The sequence below is a fragment of the Ptychodera flava genome, chromosome 20 (assembly GCF_041260155.1).
Source record: "Ptychodera flava strain L36383 chromosome 20, AS_Pfla_20210202, whole genome shotgun sequence".
NCBI classification, from domain to species: Eukaryota; Metazoa; Hemichordata; class Enteropneusta; family Ptychoderidae; genus Ptychodera; species Ptychodera flava.
Genome location: NC_091947.1, coordinates 32,618,032 through 32,637,023, shown reverse-complemented (window position 1 = coordinate 32,637,023; position 18,992 = coordinate 32,618,032). Strand labels below are relative to the sequence as shown.

Below are 18,992 nucleotides of genomic sequence, written 5' to 3'. Positions count from 1 at the left end.
TTCACTGGCAATGCCAAAACTATAAAATAATAGCAATATTTTACCCCCTCCCGGCTAATAATTGACACAAGCAGTAACAGTTACCGCTTTTCAATAATAATATTGCTCGCATTCAACGTCTTCGGTCGTCTCGTCTCGGGGTAGAATATTTTAGCGACGGCTATTGCGGCTGGGGCTGATAAAACAGATGCTGAAATCAGATGTGCAGCACTAATTCCAAAGCTAATGTAGGCACCAAGAACGGTACCAGCAATGGTTGCCAGTCCACCGACTGCCACACAGTGCAACTCCGATGGTGTGACATCAGGTAGGTAATTTTTCACCATGACGGGTGCAATGGTCTGTGCGAATATAAAGAAGAAAAAAAAATTAAAGAGGCATTAAACATTTCGTGACAGATAAATGAGGTTTAACAGAAACAACATGTTACAAAATGAAAGTATGTTGCATAGACAGTATAACTCACTGATTTTTTTCTATCGTATTTAATTTAGCAACATACGGTACCAAATCTGCATGCAATGCGAAGATGTCAACGATCAAGTGAAGTTTCAAGTAATTCTATTTCATTTGTGCCTGAAGTCTTTCGTTCCGTATGAGAGAGAGAGAGGAGAGAGAGAGAGAGAGAGAGAGAGAGCGCGTCAACTTATGTGCCTTATTTCTAAAATCAGATATATTTTTCGATGATGATGATGGTAATGGTAATGATGATTGATATGACGAAGATTGAAAATAAAAGATAACCTAAATTTGAGAAACAAACTTGTGAGTTCGAACCACCCTGTTGAAACCACCATATTTTCTACCCTGGGTTGATAGCTCTGCTGGTGGACAGAATTGTCCCCGGGGCTGTCTTTCGCCCAGTTTAAGCGATGTATTCATTGCTTTGCTTTGATGAAGTTTGTGTGCGATGTGTGATAGTGAGCGTACGAGCGTGAGTGCTTCACGAACTCTACAGCGTATGGAGGGGTCGCAGTCAAAAATTGTAACAACTTAGCTCGGTTACTGAACCAATCTATTTGAGATTGGGGATTTGGCCGAGCGGTTTTGTCTGTGGCTTCTCCACTAGGTGACTGGGTACCGTATGTTGTGACTTCGAATCCTGTTGAAACCACCATATTTAGATGACAAATGCTGAGAAATCTGATTACAAATTTCATACTTTGGTAGAAAGTCAAACCGTGAAGTTTAAACAATTGATGTCACAATTTCATCGCTAGGCACAGAGCACTAGGCCACCGAATAAAAATTAGATATTCACCAATATTGATATTCACAACTTATATGTTCATGTTTACTTTACCCTACCTTTAGTTAGCGTCGGTTTGACGACAGTTTAAAAAGGAAAACAGTTCGGCACCAAAGAATTTTAACTAGCGTGGACGAAAACGACAATTCTCCGTACTGTAAACAATTCTCTGCAAGGAGGCAACAATTCTCCGTTATCACGAAATGTTCTGTTCTGACAAAAAATTCTCTGCTAGGAAGCAATTCTCCGTTCTGAAAAAACTTTTCTCAGTTCTGACACAACTTTTTTCCTTCCTACAAACAAATTCTGCTATGAGACATTTCTCCGTTCTGACAAAAGTTTCTCTGCTGGGAGACAAAACTCTGTTCTGACAAAATTTTTCTCTACTAGGAGAGGATTCTATATTCTGACAAAAATTATATAAAGGAAATGAAGGCAACTTCACATATCGGATCTACCGTTGTTAGTGCTACAATATAGTGAGTGAGTGGATCATTCTAGTTAGCTTGTTGGGAATACATGGCGAGACACCAGTGAATCGACACAGGGCGCACTGGTAGTGTGCCATGGATTCCCGAAGAACGGTTTTATGTTTGAGTGATTCGTCCTAACCCTGTTTGGGGACCAAAATGGGGTCCCTTCATCAGTTACTCTGTTGTTATTTCTCCCTTCCGCAACGCAAATACGACGCAGTAACCACAAATACTTTCCCATCCATATTTATGCCATGAACCACCTAAAGGCACGGCACCCTTTATCTCATTAAATATGTATGTATCTAATTCTTGGCTAACTGATAGAGCTAGAGGTTCTCGCTACCCCCACATTATTTCTTTACTGGGTCATTTTTATCTAGGCAGTAGTTAGAACGTGAGTGCATGATTAGGTTTATTTAATTTTTTTTTTCATTTCAATTTACACCATAAATTCCCAGTTTTTCGTGTTGATCAGTTCCAAAGATATATGTAGGTACCTCTAAGGTCAGTCTTAGCCAAGCTAGATAGCTCTATGAGTTACATTCTCCAAATATATTCCCGACTCAATATCCTCGGGTCACAAAATGCTCGATAAGGGGGTGGGGTCAGTTTGTATTTTGAATTAAGACACCGGCTCATACTTGCATAAAATGCATCGTACTAGCAATAAATTGCATCATTCATGCAGTTGTCGGTCAGCCCTTCGTGAACATAACTTTTATATCTGAGATACATATCAGATATCTCTTGCAGGCATGTCTGCAAATATAAAGTTTGTTTTGCAAGCATCATACCATCCATTAATTGCATAATTCGGCTATTGGTTTTGGCGAAGCGCATAACTGGATGTTGCAAATTGAAAGTCTGTTTTGTAAAGCGTACAATCATTATGAAGTCAGCAGTTTATATGAAAAGAATGATAAACTACTGATCCTTTACTGTTTTCTTTACCATCAAGAGAACTCAGTATGAGAAAGCGATACGCACTTATATTTCACTATACATTGATTCATTAACGTATTTAGGAAAGACAAAAATGAAAAGATACTTTTTCACATTCATGCAAAATGTTTTCCTTCAAAATAAAAGGTGACTTTCATGAGTACGGTAAATGGTAATTTACTTAAGGCAGTTTTTTTTATTTAGTGTTTTGTTATGTGCTATTATGGTTTCAACGGTAAAAGTGAACGTCCTCCCAGACACTGTTTACATTAGAATTGGCAACAACTAATAAAACTTAGCACTATAGTGCTTTTCAGGAGATGTAATTCGAACCAATCAAAAAAGCCCATTTTTCTTTGCTTCTGTCCATTCTTTTGGTAACAATGTAATTGTACTTTGTTAATATTGCAGGTAGTTATAGTTTTATTTCTAAAGTTTCAGAACCTCTCATTACAAAGGTAACAAGGAACACCAAAATTCATATGCAATAACTTTGAAGCTAGTTTCAGGGCAAAATCTAAGGGATAGTTTCAGAGAACTAAAATAATGCGGTCACTTAAAATATACTTTTTGTACCTAAATTATCATGAAAACACAGGTGTACTGCTTTCTCTAATTGATGACAAATTCTTCTTTTTTGTGCAACATGTCAGTTTCATGTACCTTTTCACTCCCATTTTCCTCTTTAGAGGTCAGCCATGATGAGAGGCAGATATTTATCAGTCTAGAGAACGGAGAATAGTCTCCAGGTAGAGAAATTATTGTCAGAACGGAGATTTCTTATCAGAACTAAATTTGTCTCCTGCCAAAGAACATGTTGTCAGAACGGAGATCTGTCTGCTAGCAGAGAAATTTTTGTCTGAAATGAATGGTCTGCTAGCAGAAAAACATTTTTTGTCGGAACGGAAAATGTTTGTTAGAATGGAGAATTGTCTCCTAACGGAGTAAATTGTTGTCAGGACAGTATCTTGTCTTCCAGCAGAGAAATGTTTGTACGAATGGAGAAATTTCTGTCAGGAAAGAGAATTGTTGTCAGAATGAGAATTGACTCCAAGCACAGAATTTCTTTTAAGAACGAAGAAAGTTTTGTCAGAAAGGAGAATTGTTCTCTGTTAACAGATAGTTTTTTTACAGTACAGAGCATTGTCATTGTTATGCACTGTCTTTAACGCCTTCCTTTCCGTAGTTTGTCTTTTACTCTTCAGTTATTTTGATCGGCACGCAATGGAACTCAAACCATTACACTTACATGGCCAACAAAAATGTTTGCAGCGGCGCAAAGGGCCTCTACTCCCGAGACTCCCATAGTGTACTGCATCACCCAGGCGCAAACTTTTACTGTCCATCCCATAATACCAACATAATCCAGAAAGCCAACAATATAGCTGCAGAATATTATTACCGGTAGAACCTAAACACAAAAGAAAATGCACGATTCACTCGTTATTAGGGTCAGGAACGTCCTTTGTATCGACGAAAGCAATTTTGACTGCGATAGAAAAGTCTTCAGCAATATGTTAGCCACAACAATAGCACACCATATTATAAATTATCTATGACATTGTTTGATTATTTGATAGTTTGGACGGACAGTGTTAAGATATATTAAGAATGTAGTATGTCACGGGTATTCTTTACTAAGTTCTAGACACAAGTAAGCCATAGGAGAGTACGTAATTGTTTTTTAACATGCACAAACCTTAAAGAGAACGAAATGCACTTCCAGTGGGGCACTGAAGACAAACTCTGAACCAACATCAGTGTACTCCAGGAAAGTCTGAACTTGGTCACCGAGAAAGTTGAAAGTCACGTAGCCAGCCGTGGATCGAAGTATAAAGATACCAAGTGCCAACTGTAAGCCAACACCCCAAAAGACTACAGACCATTGTACCTAGGAAAAACAAACAAAAACATGTTATCTATAGGAGTCGCCATATCGATTCCCTTTCACGGCATTTGCATATTTGACTCTCTTTAGTCTCTTTGAGTCATTTTTATTTGCCATTTTGTTTTTATCCCTTAAGAACTGTTAACATTATGTATATCTCGCATCCTGTAGTCAATATAGCAATACCAAAAAACAATGTGTAATCCCCTAATTCGATGTGATGTACACCGTTAATCGTCGCAAAATATCCATAGACTACTCATTTCATTAACGATTCTATATTAATGTATTTTATCTCCTCGCAATGACATCACAGGAGCCAGATACGGGGAAAACTCTACATGAGCTGGAAAAGAAGTTAAATTTGAAGAGAAAGTCATGTACAATTTGAGTCGATCATCTTTCAAAGTTGTGAGACAAAATGTTTTCTGACTCCTGACAATTGTTGTCGTTTGAGATAATATTTTTGAATATAAATGAGATATTTCTTCAACATAGCGTTTTATGAATCTTCTTGAAACCGTTAATACAGAGTACCCCTCAGAGACAGATTTTATGCAATATTTCACAAAACGTCCCCATAAACTGAAGCGTTCGATATCTTTCAAAACAGCTAAAAAATTAAATGATAAATACAGTCAAAATTCAACACCACAATTGTTGCAGTACGCAAAACATTACGGCGAAATGTTAACATTTTGAGGTTGATAAAGAAAATTAAGTACAAACAGGTAGGTAATTGGTGACAGAAAGTAAACCCTTTGAGCTATGTCAATCCGTGTTCAAATCGGATAGCTATTTACATTGATTCGTTTCAGGGAAGATTTGATTTATCGTGTATCTACCTTAACTGTGCTTCAATCTGGTTGTTTTAGAGTTTAGATTTTTATAATTAATGATTAGTTGTAAAGTCTGCTAATTGCAGTGTTTTGTTACCAAGTGTGTTTCATGAAGACTTTTTGATTATTGAGTATCCTCCCGGTGTTAAATTCGAATTACTCAAAAATTACCTTAAAAACAATATGACGAACAGGGGGTTATTGTGCCGGGTGCTAATTCTGTCTAATTACATTTTGGTCTGCAGTTGATTCGACAATATCAAAACGTGGACAATTTTAATTAAAGGACTGGTAATAACCAATCGAACTATAGTACCATAAAAAAGAGATCAAAGAGACATGAGAGAAAATGCCAAGAGAGTTTGACCGGTTGACCTCGCTGTTAATTTTATGCAGGAAATTACAATAACAATGCTTGGTCGAATGACGCAATGCCTTGAGGGTGGGATCACCAGTGGTATATGGGGAGGAGTACCTTCCCGATGGTGATAAGTGGTGCAGATTACCGTCGCCTAGGTGACTGGCGTATACGCGTGCCAAAAGACACCTATGGTTGATTTCCTGTTGACCAGTCGGATGGCAGAGTTGCAAATACCTGGACTGAACCATTTGGTTTTTTGTGGGTGTCGGTGGTACTTTGACAATATAAGTAAAGATGCACATATATTGAGTTTATTGTCTTGTTTATGAGCGGCCAGTATTTCCAACAGCATAAATTATGTGCATTTGCCCTTGAAGGAATAAATAATTTTCGAATAAAACATCGCGAATGTAACTACATTCCTTAAGCTCGACGTACACTTAAGTGCCCCAAAGAACCATGAAATCGCCCGACTTTCCATTGAAGAGATGAGTTTTGCCAAACCGCGTATACAGAAAAAAAGTGGCAGATGACTTTATTTTTAGAATCATAGACAGTATAGCGAGATGTAAAAAATGTGAAACAGGCTCCCCACCTAACTATCCTAAATGTTTTTGTGTCGAGTTTGTGTTGATTCGTTTCGAAAATGTGTTCCTACATTCTTATCCGATTGTTTGTGTTAATGAAATGTTGTTTCGCTTTGGATATTGCAGAGAAGTTTGGATTAGTGTGTACGGTAATGTTTTGTTTGTGTGGGGAAAGCTTATGGCGAGACGCAGCCGGACCTATGTTGTTACAAAAGTTGATAGAGTCGCCCTTTGACGCTTGCGTTTCGAAACCCGAGTGTGGTTTCTCATCAGTCGCAGTGTAGATTCTTTCCTTAGTTTGTGTTGTGAAAATTTATTTTAATGCATTTTAGTGGTCTTGCTTTCCGATTAGCGAGGCAAGTATATTAATTTTGGTCACGTTGTGAGTCCGTTTGGTGGTTCGGTTTGTTTGTTCTATATTTCTTTACTTCGGTAAATTTGTTTTGACTGGTGTGTCTTGTAGATTTTTGCGGAGGTTTGTGAATTTTTAGGCAATAAGTACCACTGCGGGGTACGGATTTTATGTTTATTGGATCAAGATACTTACAAGTATCCTGGTTGATGTACTTGTTCTCGTACATTTTAATTAATAGTTCGTTTACTTTGTTTACTGTTTGTTCTGGCTTGTTGTGTATAATACTGAGTGTTACGTAATTGCCTTTCGCATTCGAGTACGTAATCGTTTGTGTTGACAATAACGAAAAACAGACCCTTGTCGAAGGGTTATTTTCCCAAAATTTGTCCAATGTTTGCAAGCTGGTTTATCGCGATTCTTTTGGCACGCGACATGTTTTGTTTCCTTGTTTGAAAGGGTATCTCTAGAAGTGCGAGTTTAGAAGCTTCAGATAGCTTTCAAGTTTTTGTTTTTTGTTGTTCGTGGAGTCCAATTTGACTTTTCTTTGAATTGGTGTTGTTGCGATTGTTTGTGTCTCACGATGTAGCGTAGTCACATTATACGACTTTATTTGTTGAAATCCTGAGGTGGTTTTATTCTGTTTGGTTTTGTTGGTGTCCGAATGAATTTTAAGGCTTTTGCCTAGTACTATTTTTCGGAGTTTCATAGTTTGAGCGATGATAGGTTGTTGTTGATTTCATGTTGTTGTCGGCTTTTCTTTGGAAATAGCTGATTTATTTCCACGGCCATGTTTTCTGTTACGTTACTGTGATTGTTTATTTTGTATTTAGTTGTGTTGTTGTTTGTTTGTTCGATTTTTTGTCGGCTTTTCTTTGGAAATAGCTGATTTATTTCCACGGCCATGTTTTCTGTTACGTTACTGTGATTGTTTATTTTGTATTTAATGTTTGTGTTTCAGTTGTTTGTTATGTGTACGATTTTTGTTATTTCTTTTAAGTGTTTGTGTGTTCTATGTCATCTTATCGTATTTTTTGGTAGTTCCCTTTTTGGAGTATTTGGTGGCCCTGAAAAGGGCCGCTTGGTATGGGTTTTTGTTAGCGCTTGGCGCGTTTGTTTTGGCGATAAGCCTAGCTTTTTATGCTTCTTTTCGCCGATTCGATGTGCTTGGTGAGTAGGTGTTTGCCGCCTTCTTGTCACTGTGTGTGCGTACATGGACAGTCTGCATAGCCCTTGAATGTGGTCTCGATTTTATCAAACTTACAATTTAGGAGTATATATCAAAACTGATAAATGATTTATGTGATTACTGTAGCTATAGATAGGCTACATTCAGGACGGGCAGCGACGGGCAGTAATTAGTAGGCAAAACAGGTGGTTTTCACCGTGGGCAGAACTCGGTGCAATGATACTGAACATTAATAGTAAGCCTGTCACCTTGAAGGTAATGCTGTAGGTGAAACAAGGACTTCAAACACACGATGGTACAAACAACACCACAAGTGAAACGTACACATAGAAATACACGCGTTCCTACGTTGTGCCCACCCGGGCCACGCGATTAAAATATGACTGATACTGCTGGATAGTGTTAATTGGGTCGGTAAACAGTCAATTAATAGTTTAATTGACTACCTGGGTGATTGGCAGGTCGTGTCCAACGACGCATATGCAAAGCAGGCCAAAAGACAAAAGCCCCCAAAGTTATTGACAACTGGCCAGGGGTCACCATGAATACGTAATGAAGTTCACTACGCAGAAACTGCGTAGTCAAGCCCTTCTTAACCGGTCAAACTCTCTTGGCATTTTCCGGCATGGTATACATCGTCTTATGAAAAGTGTAGAGACAGATAACATGCAAGTTACCACCGAAGTTTTCAATTGTTTATTTTCGGTTAACACTTACTCTGCCTCGTCGCTTGGAACACAGCCAACTGAATAGAATAAAAACGATAAGACCAAAACCAGAGATCAGCTGATGAGGTCTTTCACGGAAGATTTTGAAGACATCAATCCACCAGGCGAAGAGTACGAAGAGTACGATCAAGATCAGTGGCACTAACCTGAAAATTTGACGAATGTATCAATAATATTGCAGACGACTTAATATAATATGCAAAGTATATTTTCTGATATTTTTAATGAAAATACGGTCTGTCTTCGGCTCGAAGATAAAATGTTTCACTGATATTTCAACCCGGAATTTTCACGCAATTGAATGACTTCAATACTGTAAATAAACTCGAGATGTAAGTAGCAGTAGACTTGACACATCAATTGTTTAAACTTCACGGTTTGACTTTCTACCAAAGTATGAAATTTGTAATCAGATTTCTCAGCGTTTGCCATCTAAAGCGAGTTTCTCATAATCATTTATGTTCTCAAAATCTTCGTCGTACTAATCATTGCAATATCATCATCATCGAAAAAGTCTGGTTTTAAAAATGCTATACGAAAGTTTACGATCTCTGTCTCTCTTCTTGCGTCAGTCTGTCTGTCTGTCTGTCTGACTGACTCATTGTCTTTCTGTCTCTCCTCTCTCTCTCTTCTCTCTCTCTCTCTCTCTCTCTCTCTCTCTCTCTCTCTCTCTCTCTAAGCAACCAAGCAAACAAGCTTTAGGGTTATATGACATATTTTTGACAGGTAATTAAGGGGAGATCAGATTCGACCTAAAGGAAAGGTTACACAGTAAGAAACTGTACAAGCATTTATGTCCCGAATTTCGCAGTACCACTATAAACCTGATATAAGTATAAATAATATAATAATGGAATTTGGCACAGGCTTACCATCGCCAAATACGCCAGTGTTTCCTGACATGGCCTATTGGTGGAGCACAGATATGAAGATAGATAACGTCACCCCATCTATGTTGTATGAACTTGTAAATGGCTAGGACTACGAAACAGATGGTAATGATCCACAGTCCTTGGGCTCGCCACAGATCGAGAGACAGAGCCCAGCAGAAGTACCCGGCATAAAGTACCAAAAAGAAGATACCAATGCCATACCAAATACCAGTTTTGTGTTCGCGGCATGCCTGCATTATGTCTTGCTCCACTTTGTCAATGGTCTGCGAAGTGAGTGATTAATAACTGAGACAAGCAAATTAAAACAATACTGCAAAATGTTTCAAAAACTAGGGGAACTGATTAGCATGGCGATGTAATTTGCATATTGGACTTCTTCAAATATTAAATCCCTTTTTCTGCTTAAATAGACTGGCGTGTCGCTAAAACATAGAGAGGTTGCCTACCAGTCTCAAAAGTATAAAGAACTATGCCTTCTGCATTTAATGGATTTACACAATGTCATATCCCAAATTGTTAACTTTCTCTTATTTTGTATTAATTACATATTTCATGTTAATGGTAGGGATGTATTCTATTGTTGAATTGACTTCTTTCCTCAAAAGATTGACATGCGTCTTCGGGATTATTTTCGTTCGTATATTCAAAATCACTTTTTTCTAATTTCGAGGTGTAAATGTCTAAGAGAAGACTGTTGGCATTTTGAAAATAACATTAAATTTTGTTGTAGCTGCATTTTCAATTTATTTTTTCACGGGAAGGGGAATTCTTTGAATTCGATGATAGTCAAATGTTTGCTCTCGTCAACATTGAAGAGTTTTTCATAATCAATTGAAAACATACCAAAGTCACAAATCTTTGTATTTTTCGATCAAGAGATTCCTGTTATGGTCGACAAACCAATATGAAATATGTCTTAACAAATTTTTCAAATGTTTTAATATAGAATGAAAACGGCTGTTAGCAAGCATGTAAAGAGCTTGGCATATCATATTGTTAAAGCCGGTACGCCGTTATATTAGATTTTTCAGATCATTTTCTGATCCCCTAACTTCAAAAGAAACTACATTTTGGAAAGTGCCCACCGGTGATTAATATATGTTAAATTTTGTTCTCCATTTATTATCATTGTCTGTAAAATGGAGTTTCTTGTTTTACCGCAAAATCCAGGCTAAATAATTACACTTCGAATCATCAACACCATTTATGTATATGTATTCTAGTTCAAACTGATAATCAATAATAACATTGCACAAAGTACAGTGATTGTGCAAGTAAACACACTTGAACATAGTTGCTGAAGAAGAATATGAAAAGGTATTTGTTTTGCTGAAGGCAAATAATGGAAATATCGTTATATGTTTCAATTATTATTCCGTTAAAGGGACAGGTCTATCTTTGAGCAAATTGACTTACTGTGCACAACTTTCAAAGAAGAACGAAGGACATATTTAAATAAAATAAAGTTACAATAATTGCCAATAGTCACTAATGTAGGAACCAGGGATTTAGTATGCCGCTTTAAGCGTATTTTATTGTTCTATTCTACTGGCTCGAATGTTTAGTCAATTAACTTTACAGTAATAACAGAAAGACGAAGCATAGATATGAGGCAATCTGGAATATGGAAATGCCAATAATACTTAGTAGGTCGTGTAAGTAATGTTGTTACATTTACAGGGCGAGACTGTCCTTGTATTTATCTTGTATGGTCGTTCTGTAATTCCCTTAATAGTGAATTGAATATAGGATTTACATTTCCACCATATCGTGATGTCGCTGATTTCTGGAGAGAAGCTCACGAATAAACCCAAACAGCCACGTTTTGCGGCAAAATTCACCAAAGATATTTGAAAAAGAAGGCATGGCTGAAATTATCATCGTTAACATACAACTCTTAAGTATCCATCAACTCAACGCCTGCTTTCCGTATTCGTCGGCTTGTTTATCTTTTGATGAGACAGTACAGCTGTGGTCTCACATAACAATGTGAACATGATATTTGACAAACCTTAGTGAATTGGTTACCAGGAAGATTGAAATCCCCGTCATCTTCTTCTATTTCGACGTGGACTTCCTCTGATTCTGTGAGAATAGCCCTATCATCAGCTTTAACAGGGTTTTGTTTTGATTTGGGGTGATTTAACAAGTCACCAAGTTTCACCTCACCGCCCTATAAAACAAACGAAGGACAGGTAAATAGATATATATTATGGATTAAGTAAGTATGTAAATCTTTGTACTAACTTTTAAAGTATGCAAATTAATCAATTTCGGAATAAGTGAGCGAGCAAAAACGTTAGGGAGTCATCATTATTCATGACAAGGGTTGAAAAGACTTGCCTCGGACGTTTCGAAATTTTTAGTTGCCCCCTTCCTCATAATTTTGAACACATCACTTGCCAAAAACTTTGCACGAACCACTAGCCATAACAACACACATATACACACTCAAATATACATATATATATATATATATAGAGAGAGAGAGAGAGAGAGAGAGAAGAGAGAGATTCATATATACATATTTTACCTCACTCTGTATGTTTCTATCCATGTCTTTATGCATTCATGCATGGACAGTATTAGACTTGGTTCAAGTCTGTGATTTGTGAATGTTTGAGTGGAGTGAACGCGATGGTTTGTATTTTGTTTTCATGTGAAACGCGTGAGTCGAGTGGACGCGATGAGTGGGGTGAACCACGGTCCCGCCACAAAAATACTGACGTTTCAAAGTAGCTGTACACTTTACGGCCGATTCAGGCTAGTTTCTTCGTCAAAGACGACACAACCGTACCCACTCTTTGAGGGGACGCTACAGCTGGTGTGACGTCATCAACAGCGAACGCCAGCGCAACGCGCATCCTACCAGCTAATCCCCTCGTTCGCACGTTTTGACAATAGCGTTTCCCGACCGTTTGGTGGAGGGACTGTGGGTGAACGCTATACAGGGGAGTTTCACCCGGAATTACAGACTTGGCTTTCTTGCACGATCTGCGTTGCTATAAATTATTCATGAGATGACGTTTTTATTTACTCATATATTATTCATAAGATGACATCACTGTATTTTGCATATGGGGAAGAGTGACTTTTGATCCAAGCGAGACGAAACTCACATTCACGAAGTTCACAAAATGTCGAGTGTGATCACTCCCTCAAAAGTCAGCACAACCTCTGTTGTAGCACCGAAAGCGGGTGAAAGTATCTATGTTGTTATGGGGCCCATTGGCAAAATGCCATATGGTCGCCGGTTTTTCAAGGATGAAAAAAGACCCTGTCCTGTGAAGAAATAGAGATTGCCGTCGGTGCAAGTCTTGGCCTCTTTCTGCACACTCATGTGAGTTGCAGATCATGCAGCAATCCAGCAAACTGGTGCGCAGACGAACACATCTTTTCCCTCAGTGTAACTCTCAACAATCTTTCCTTGTAATCTCGCATGATTAGTGACGGTCGACCGATCAGTTGTAAATACGGTGGTTTCAATCGGGTTGGAAGTCACAACGTACGGTACCTAGTCTCCTGGCGGAGAGGCTCAACCGTGCTCAATGTACTCGATGTCCAGTGGCTTTGCACAACATGCATGGAGACGACAACAAAGTTTTTAATATATGCAGAAGTTTATTAGCATGCGTTCTTCTTATTCGCCAGAATATGGCGAATAATGGCGGGAGGTGTCATTAATTTAGTACTTGTTTGACGTCACTGTGTACACAGTCCGTCTCACCGCCTGTACTGTGCAAGAAGTCCAAGTCGGTGAATCCGGCAGAAGGTAACTCACTACTGCGCAGACTCATGCATTCAATCGCTGGGAAAACTTGGCCTGGCTGGGCTGCCAAATTCCAAATAGGTTGGTACGAAATAGGAGAGACAAAAGAGAAACTATTATAAATGATTTTATTTTTTTTTAATTCACCGACTTGAACCAACACTGCATGAAAACCCAATAATACTTACTGTATTAACATGGATTACTGCCTGTATTTTATCTGAAGAGAGCATATACAGATGAATACAGTCAAGAATCCAATTTTTGCATTCAGCAAGCTTGTATTCATGTGGATTCATGTGAATTCACGTGTATTATTCATTATACAGGCAATCATTATGTGAATTTATCTGAATTATTGGGTTTTCATGCAGTGCAAGTCTAGGACACTATGTGCACAATGACTTTGCCGAAGCACAACAATCAATTTAATATTTTAGTTGGGCCAATCTTTGATATTAATCTTATAAAAGATGTCCATTTTACTAATAACTATTTTGTTCTTTAATTCCTGTCTTATTAGTATTGGAGAGCATTTCTACAACAGCGTGTTTGAAGGCTTTCAAGATTTTCGTTTGCTGCCTCCATTCACTTTACCGCACTCTTTTTATGTAAATAGGTCAAAGTATTATAAACGATTCATTGTAATGTCGCTGTTACAGTTATGCATGGTTGGCATTTTAGGTCACGGTAGATGGATGAGCTAGCTCAACGTCAATTCCTAAAGAAAAGGCAGGCAATATTGAGCGTCGTGCATTGGCAGTTGTATCTTTCTGCTGGGAAAGATAGTTACTTATCTATACTCCTTATTGTGCATTGTAGAATAAAGTGTTTATATATGTAGTTAGTCAATGTGAGTGAACTGAAATTATGTGCACGATTCACAACCAGTTGGCTTTAAAAGTGTCTTTCAAAAGCATGATACTTTTGTCGTCTTCGCCACCTTTTCCACAACCATGCGGGTTTGTTCTAAGTTCTCTCTACAATTAGAGGGCTTACACGCCTATTATCATACAATGGGAGCAGATGAGTGACACTTTATAACCTTAGTTCGTCCTTTTCTGCGGGGCAATTTCCACCTTTTGAAATTGAGTCACTTGGGTAACTTCTGGCGTTACTGAGAGTAACAGTGTTACTTTAAGTGCACATAAAGGTCAGTGTGTCCCCTTCTGTCTAGCCAGTAATGTCCATAAAATATGAGCGATCTAGCGAAGGACACCTGAACAATCAACATACAGAGGAACAAACCTAATCGATATCATTAAGGTTTTTAATTGAAAGGACAACCATTAAATTACTTTCAATAGCCGGAACAAATGTATTACACGGGAATGTTTGTCGTCGTCTCATTTGATATCGTTCACCTTTCAAGTCGTAGACAACACAAAGGTCGTTCTTGGAGTCGCTTTTGCCTCGGACTGCTTTTCAGTAGGTTATAAAAATATCCAATGATACTTACTAAAGCTTCTCGGACATCTTCATGTCAACGCCCCTACAAACTGCGAAGGTGGAGAGGAAATTCTCCCCGACAGACACACCTTGTAATGCAGGCAGAGTGTAGTTTTTAAAACTTGTTTTCGTATGTACCAATGCTTCTTACCTTTGCTGTTCGGCTTGATTGTATTGAACTACGACGACTTTCGCCAATTTCGAGGAGATGCTTATCTGCTTCGTTCTCTACAGAGGCTAAATTCTTATGACCATGGTTGTCCATGTTCAGGGATTCTGCGAGTTTTAGCGGTTACCGTCTTGGTTTCATTCCGATGGCTAGGGTTTGGAATCCTTTGTCTGTTGTGCGCACCGCTGAACCGATTATCAATGCTGAAATAACCTTTTAAGACGGGTCATGTAAGGGACAACTTCCTTAAATGGATTTTTGATAAAAATGCTACTCTTTTAGTTTTTGGATGGGGGTTTCAACCCAAAAACGTTCTCTATTCGACAAAAACAATATCTCTACTTTGGTGTTGTTAAGAAGTCTTTAAAATTACATAGAAATTACGCATTTTCACTCCTTTTACACCAAAGTTGATCGAGACCCTTTGATACTTTCATGTTAGTTTTACATTTATGGTGACAGACCGAGACGTTTTTTAATGAAATAAAGGTGTTTTTCATTTTAATAATGTTGTCTTTTGCATTATCACAAATCCTGAGTATGGTTAAGTATGGTTTGATGTATTACAGTAAGGAAATATTTGGAACCTCTGATTAACATTCGACTTTTAAGTTACATGCGGAGTGGAGATGGGGTGTGCAAAACTTAAATAATTAAGTTTTTTATCAGAGATTGAATTTTTGATGTCGCCCTTAAACGTTTTTATCGTCGATCTTTTGTTCTCTTCATACGCCAGGATGTATAGACAAACACTTGGCACTACTATGAAATAACATCGTGCTTGTTGCGGACAGTGTTCAGTCTTCCAGATGTACAACAGTAGCATGCTGATGTCGTCTCCCCAGTCTAAGAATGAATTACTGTAGGAATCGCGATTGATATCTTCTTTGTTATAGATCCCCTTCAATACCTTCGGAAATATTTCCCATCCCTCCATACGATAAAAAATGTTCCAAACCTCCACTATCATAAGGCCGAACATCATTAAGCCAACAATATTAAGGTAGAACGCACCTCGGAGACAGAAATTCAGGCCTTCAAATTTTGTCAATTTTCTTCTGACCTACCACTTGTGGGGGCTCATTTTGAAGCTCTCGGTAAAAAGAAAAGTTTTCATGGTCTTAATGTTTCGAAAATCGAAAAATTTATTTTTTCCCATAGAGTTAACACAGGGATGGCGGCCATTTTGGATTTCAAATATCGAGAAATCGTAAGTTATTTGTCTCTCTAGTACCAAAATTGTTCTCCTTCACTGCATGTATTGTCCTGTGACAATTTTCTTCACACACCCTATAAGTAAATTGATAATTTGAAATAGATAAATATCATTTATCATATACCCATGACCGTATCCGTGTCTCCTCTGACGCGTCGTGACGTGGAACGTAAAACATCAGTCTGATACGGCACGTTATACGTCATCAATTGTTGTTTATTTCCGATTTTGATGGTATGATGTTCATCTTGCATTTAACGATCAAATCCATCTTTTTCACTTCAATCAAAATTTACCAATATAAAACGAAACATATTACTAGTACATATGAATTTAACGTTCCTTTATTTCAGATCTAAAGAGAGTTACAGGACAGGTTGTTGTAGAAAATTAAAAGTTGATGTTTACAATCTGTTGTATTTCGCGCTACTTCGTCGTTCCTGTTCACGTCAGCAATGTTTCAGCAAGAGTTAATAAAGTGAATTCAAACTTACAATATTGTCCGTGTAATAATTATCCACCAGAACACCGGCACGGTGACCAGAATAAGTAAATTGGCTCCATTCCTTTTCTGAACTGCGGTAAATTGCGCTGAAATAATCCTATTTAGACTGTATACACTCAACACGATGCGATCGACGACTTGATCAGCTGTTGTAAACAAACATGTATCAATGCGCTCAGACCAGCGGCAGAATATAAAAATATAGCCCCTTCGAAAGACTGACAAAAACTAATAAAATTTCTTTATTTTTAATTACCTTTTACATAAATATACGGTCATGGGCATATGATAAATCGGTTATCCCAACGATATCAGCGCTTGGGACGTATTGCCACTCGTGAGGGTGCGCGCCACATCACACTCTTCTTCGACTCGTGTGAGCTCGCACCCTCACTCGTGGCAATACGTCCCAACCAAGCGCTGATATCGTGGGAAAACCTCATAATACATAAATGGCGAGTTTGATAATGCCTCGTTCGTTATAGTTCGCAATCTCTGTATGGTACTGAATCAAGATAGCTCGATGTACGACCACATCAGTCACATCTGCAGTCCTGGAATGGTTCTTTTCTAGGTAGAAGTGAAAAGATCCGTCACTTGTTGGACAAACCCAATACGGGAAAACTGGCTCACTTATTTACATGTATGACGTTTCGGCCGGATTATTGCAGCAATCTCATGTATGTTATTGGGAAGATTCAGTTTGGAAGCCTTCAATCACTTCAGCGCAAGTCGCTTTTTAACTTTAGCGCACATCTATTTGGGAGCACGAATGCTTTAATTCGTAGTTGCATTGATTCTGACGCTTTTTTACATTCATCCTTTTGGACTCACTTTAGAATCATCATGTGTAAGCGGATTTTTGGTGTGTAAAATTATTTATGTTGTTTTGCTTGTTTTGCTTGTTAGATATGGTCTTCGTTGACCTAAAATAAAGTATAATTATGATAGTAATGGTTCATCTTGTTGTCATCTGTGTCATCTGTTCCAGCTACAAATCGACAATGTCAGATTTTGAATGAATGAATGAATGAATGCTTTATTTCACCAGATGCTTCACAGTATGTACAATAATGAAAATTATCAGAAAACTGTGTATTACTGAAATTGTACAAAGTCAAAGAAAAGAAAAGAACATTGGCAATATTGTAAATCTGGTGGGGGCCATGAAAATAGTCTAAAAGGACTAGTCGAGTTCATGGCCCGTGAGTATACTAATAACTATTCGTACAAGCTTAAGTGTGATGGAGGATAGAAACAAACACAGATTTAATGTAAATTCAGTAAGTGATGTTTCAATGCAGACTTGAAAACTTGTCTACTTGACAATGTTTGAGATAGTCAGGCAGCGAATTCCAGTGTTTCACAGCTGCATACCTAATGTATGTTGTGAAATTGTCAAATTTGAGCCTGGAATACGAAAATTTTCAACTTGTGTTAATCGTGTTGGATACGAGTGCTTTGGAATCTCAAAATAGTGTTCAACTGTATGAGGAAGATTGTTATGTTTCAAATCATAAACAAACATACAAGTACAATATTTACTCAGTTTGTAGATATCTAAAATATTCAGTTTGTAAAACAGAGGTTCGGAATGAGCAATGAAATGAGAAAAGGTAATTGAGCGAACAATCCGTTTCTGAAGGCGAAAAATTGGCTCTAAATAGCTGGAAAAAGTGTTTCCCCAGATTTCCAAACAGTACATTATATGAGGTAAGATAAAAGCATTATATAGTTGAATGAGAATGGATTTTGGAACATAGTGTCTTAGTCGGTAATGATGCCAATTTTGGGTGTAATTACTTCAATGACCTTTCGTATATGATATTTCCATGACAAAGATGAATCTATTGTAACTCCTAAATAGCTTGCACAAGAAACTTGTTCTATTGTATCATTCCCAATTGACAGATTTCCTTCAAATGTGGTGTTTCGCTGTGGTGTCTTTATGATCATATAATTGGTTTTGTCAACGTTGACTGTGAGTTTGTTGGCCATACACCAACTGATAATTTCGTTAAATTTAGCGTTAATTTGAGTAAGATTACATTCTGGGTACGTAGAGATTTAAAAATATTTGTATCATCTGCAAAAAGTCTACAATTAAAATAGTCTGTTGAATTACAAATATCGTTAATATATACCAAGAATAAGTCGGACCCAGAATGGAACCCTGCGGTACACCACATTTGATTTGCCTGTAACAAGAAGATTTACCATTGACAATTACAAATTGATTACGATTTGTTAAATAACTATGAAATACTTTAGTGATGGACCTCGCACTCCATAATGATGTAGTTTGTGAAGAAGGATATCATGATCTATAGTGTCAAAGGCTTTTTCAAATCAACAAAAATACCTAATGTTACATAGCCAA

The 18,992-nt window shown here is 37.7% G+C and overlaps 1 protein-coding gene across 1 annotated transcript in view; it reads right to left on the bottom strand.

The window, feature by feature from the left end:
• The window catches only part of LOC139120691 (solute carrier family 28 member 3-like), a 33,101-nt gene extending 18,033 nt beyond the window's left edge, over positions 1-15,068 (bottom strand). Inside the window, exons 1-7 of the mRNA XM_070685222.1 lie at positions 14,874-15,068; positions 11,516-11,677; positions 9,484-9,767; positions 8,601-8,757; positions 4,367-4,558; positions 3,917-4,078; positions 85-341 (exon numbers count right to left, since the gene is read on the bottom strand). Coding sequence (XP_070541323.1) covers positions 85-341; positions 3,917-4,078; positions 4,367-4,558; positions 8,601-8,757; positions 9,484-9,767; positions 11,516-11,677; positions 14,874-14,987 — 1,328 coding nt within the window. The 5' untranslated portion in view covers positions 14,988-15,068. The remainder of the gene's footprint in view (positions 1-84; positions 342-3,916; positions 4,079-4,366; positions 4,559-8,600; positions 8,758-9,483; positions 9,768-11,515; positions 11,678-14,873) is intronic.
• Positions 15,069-18,992: the final 3,924 nt, after the last annotated feature.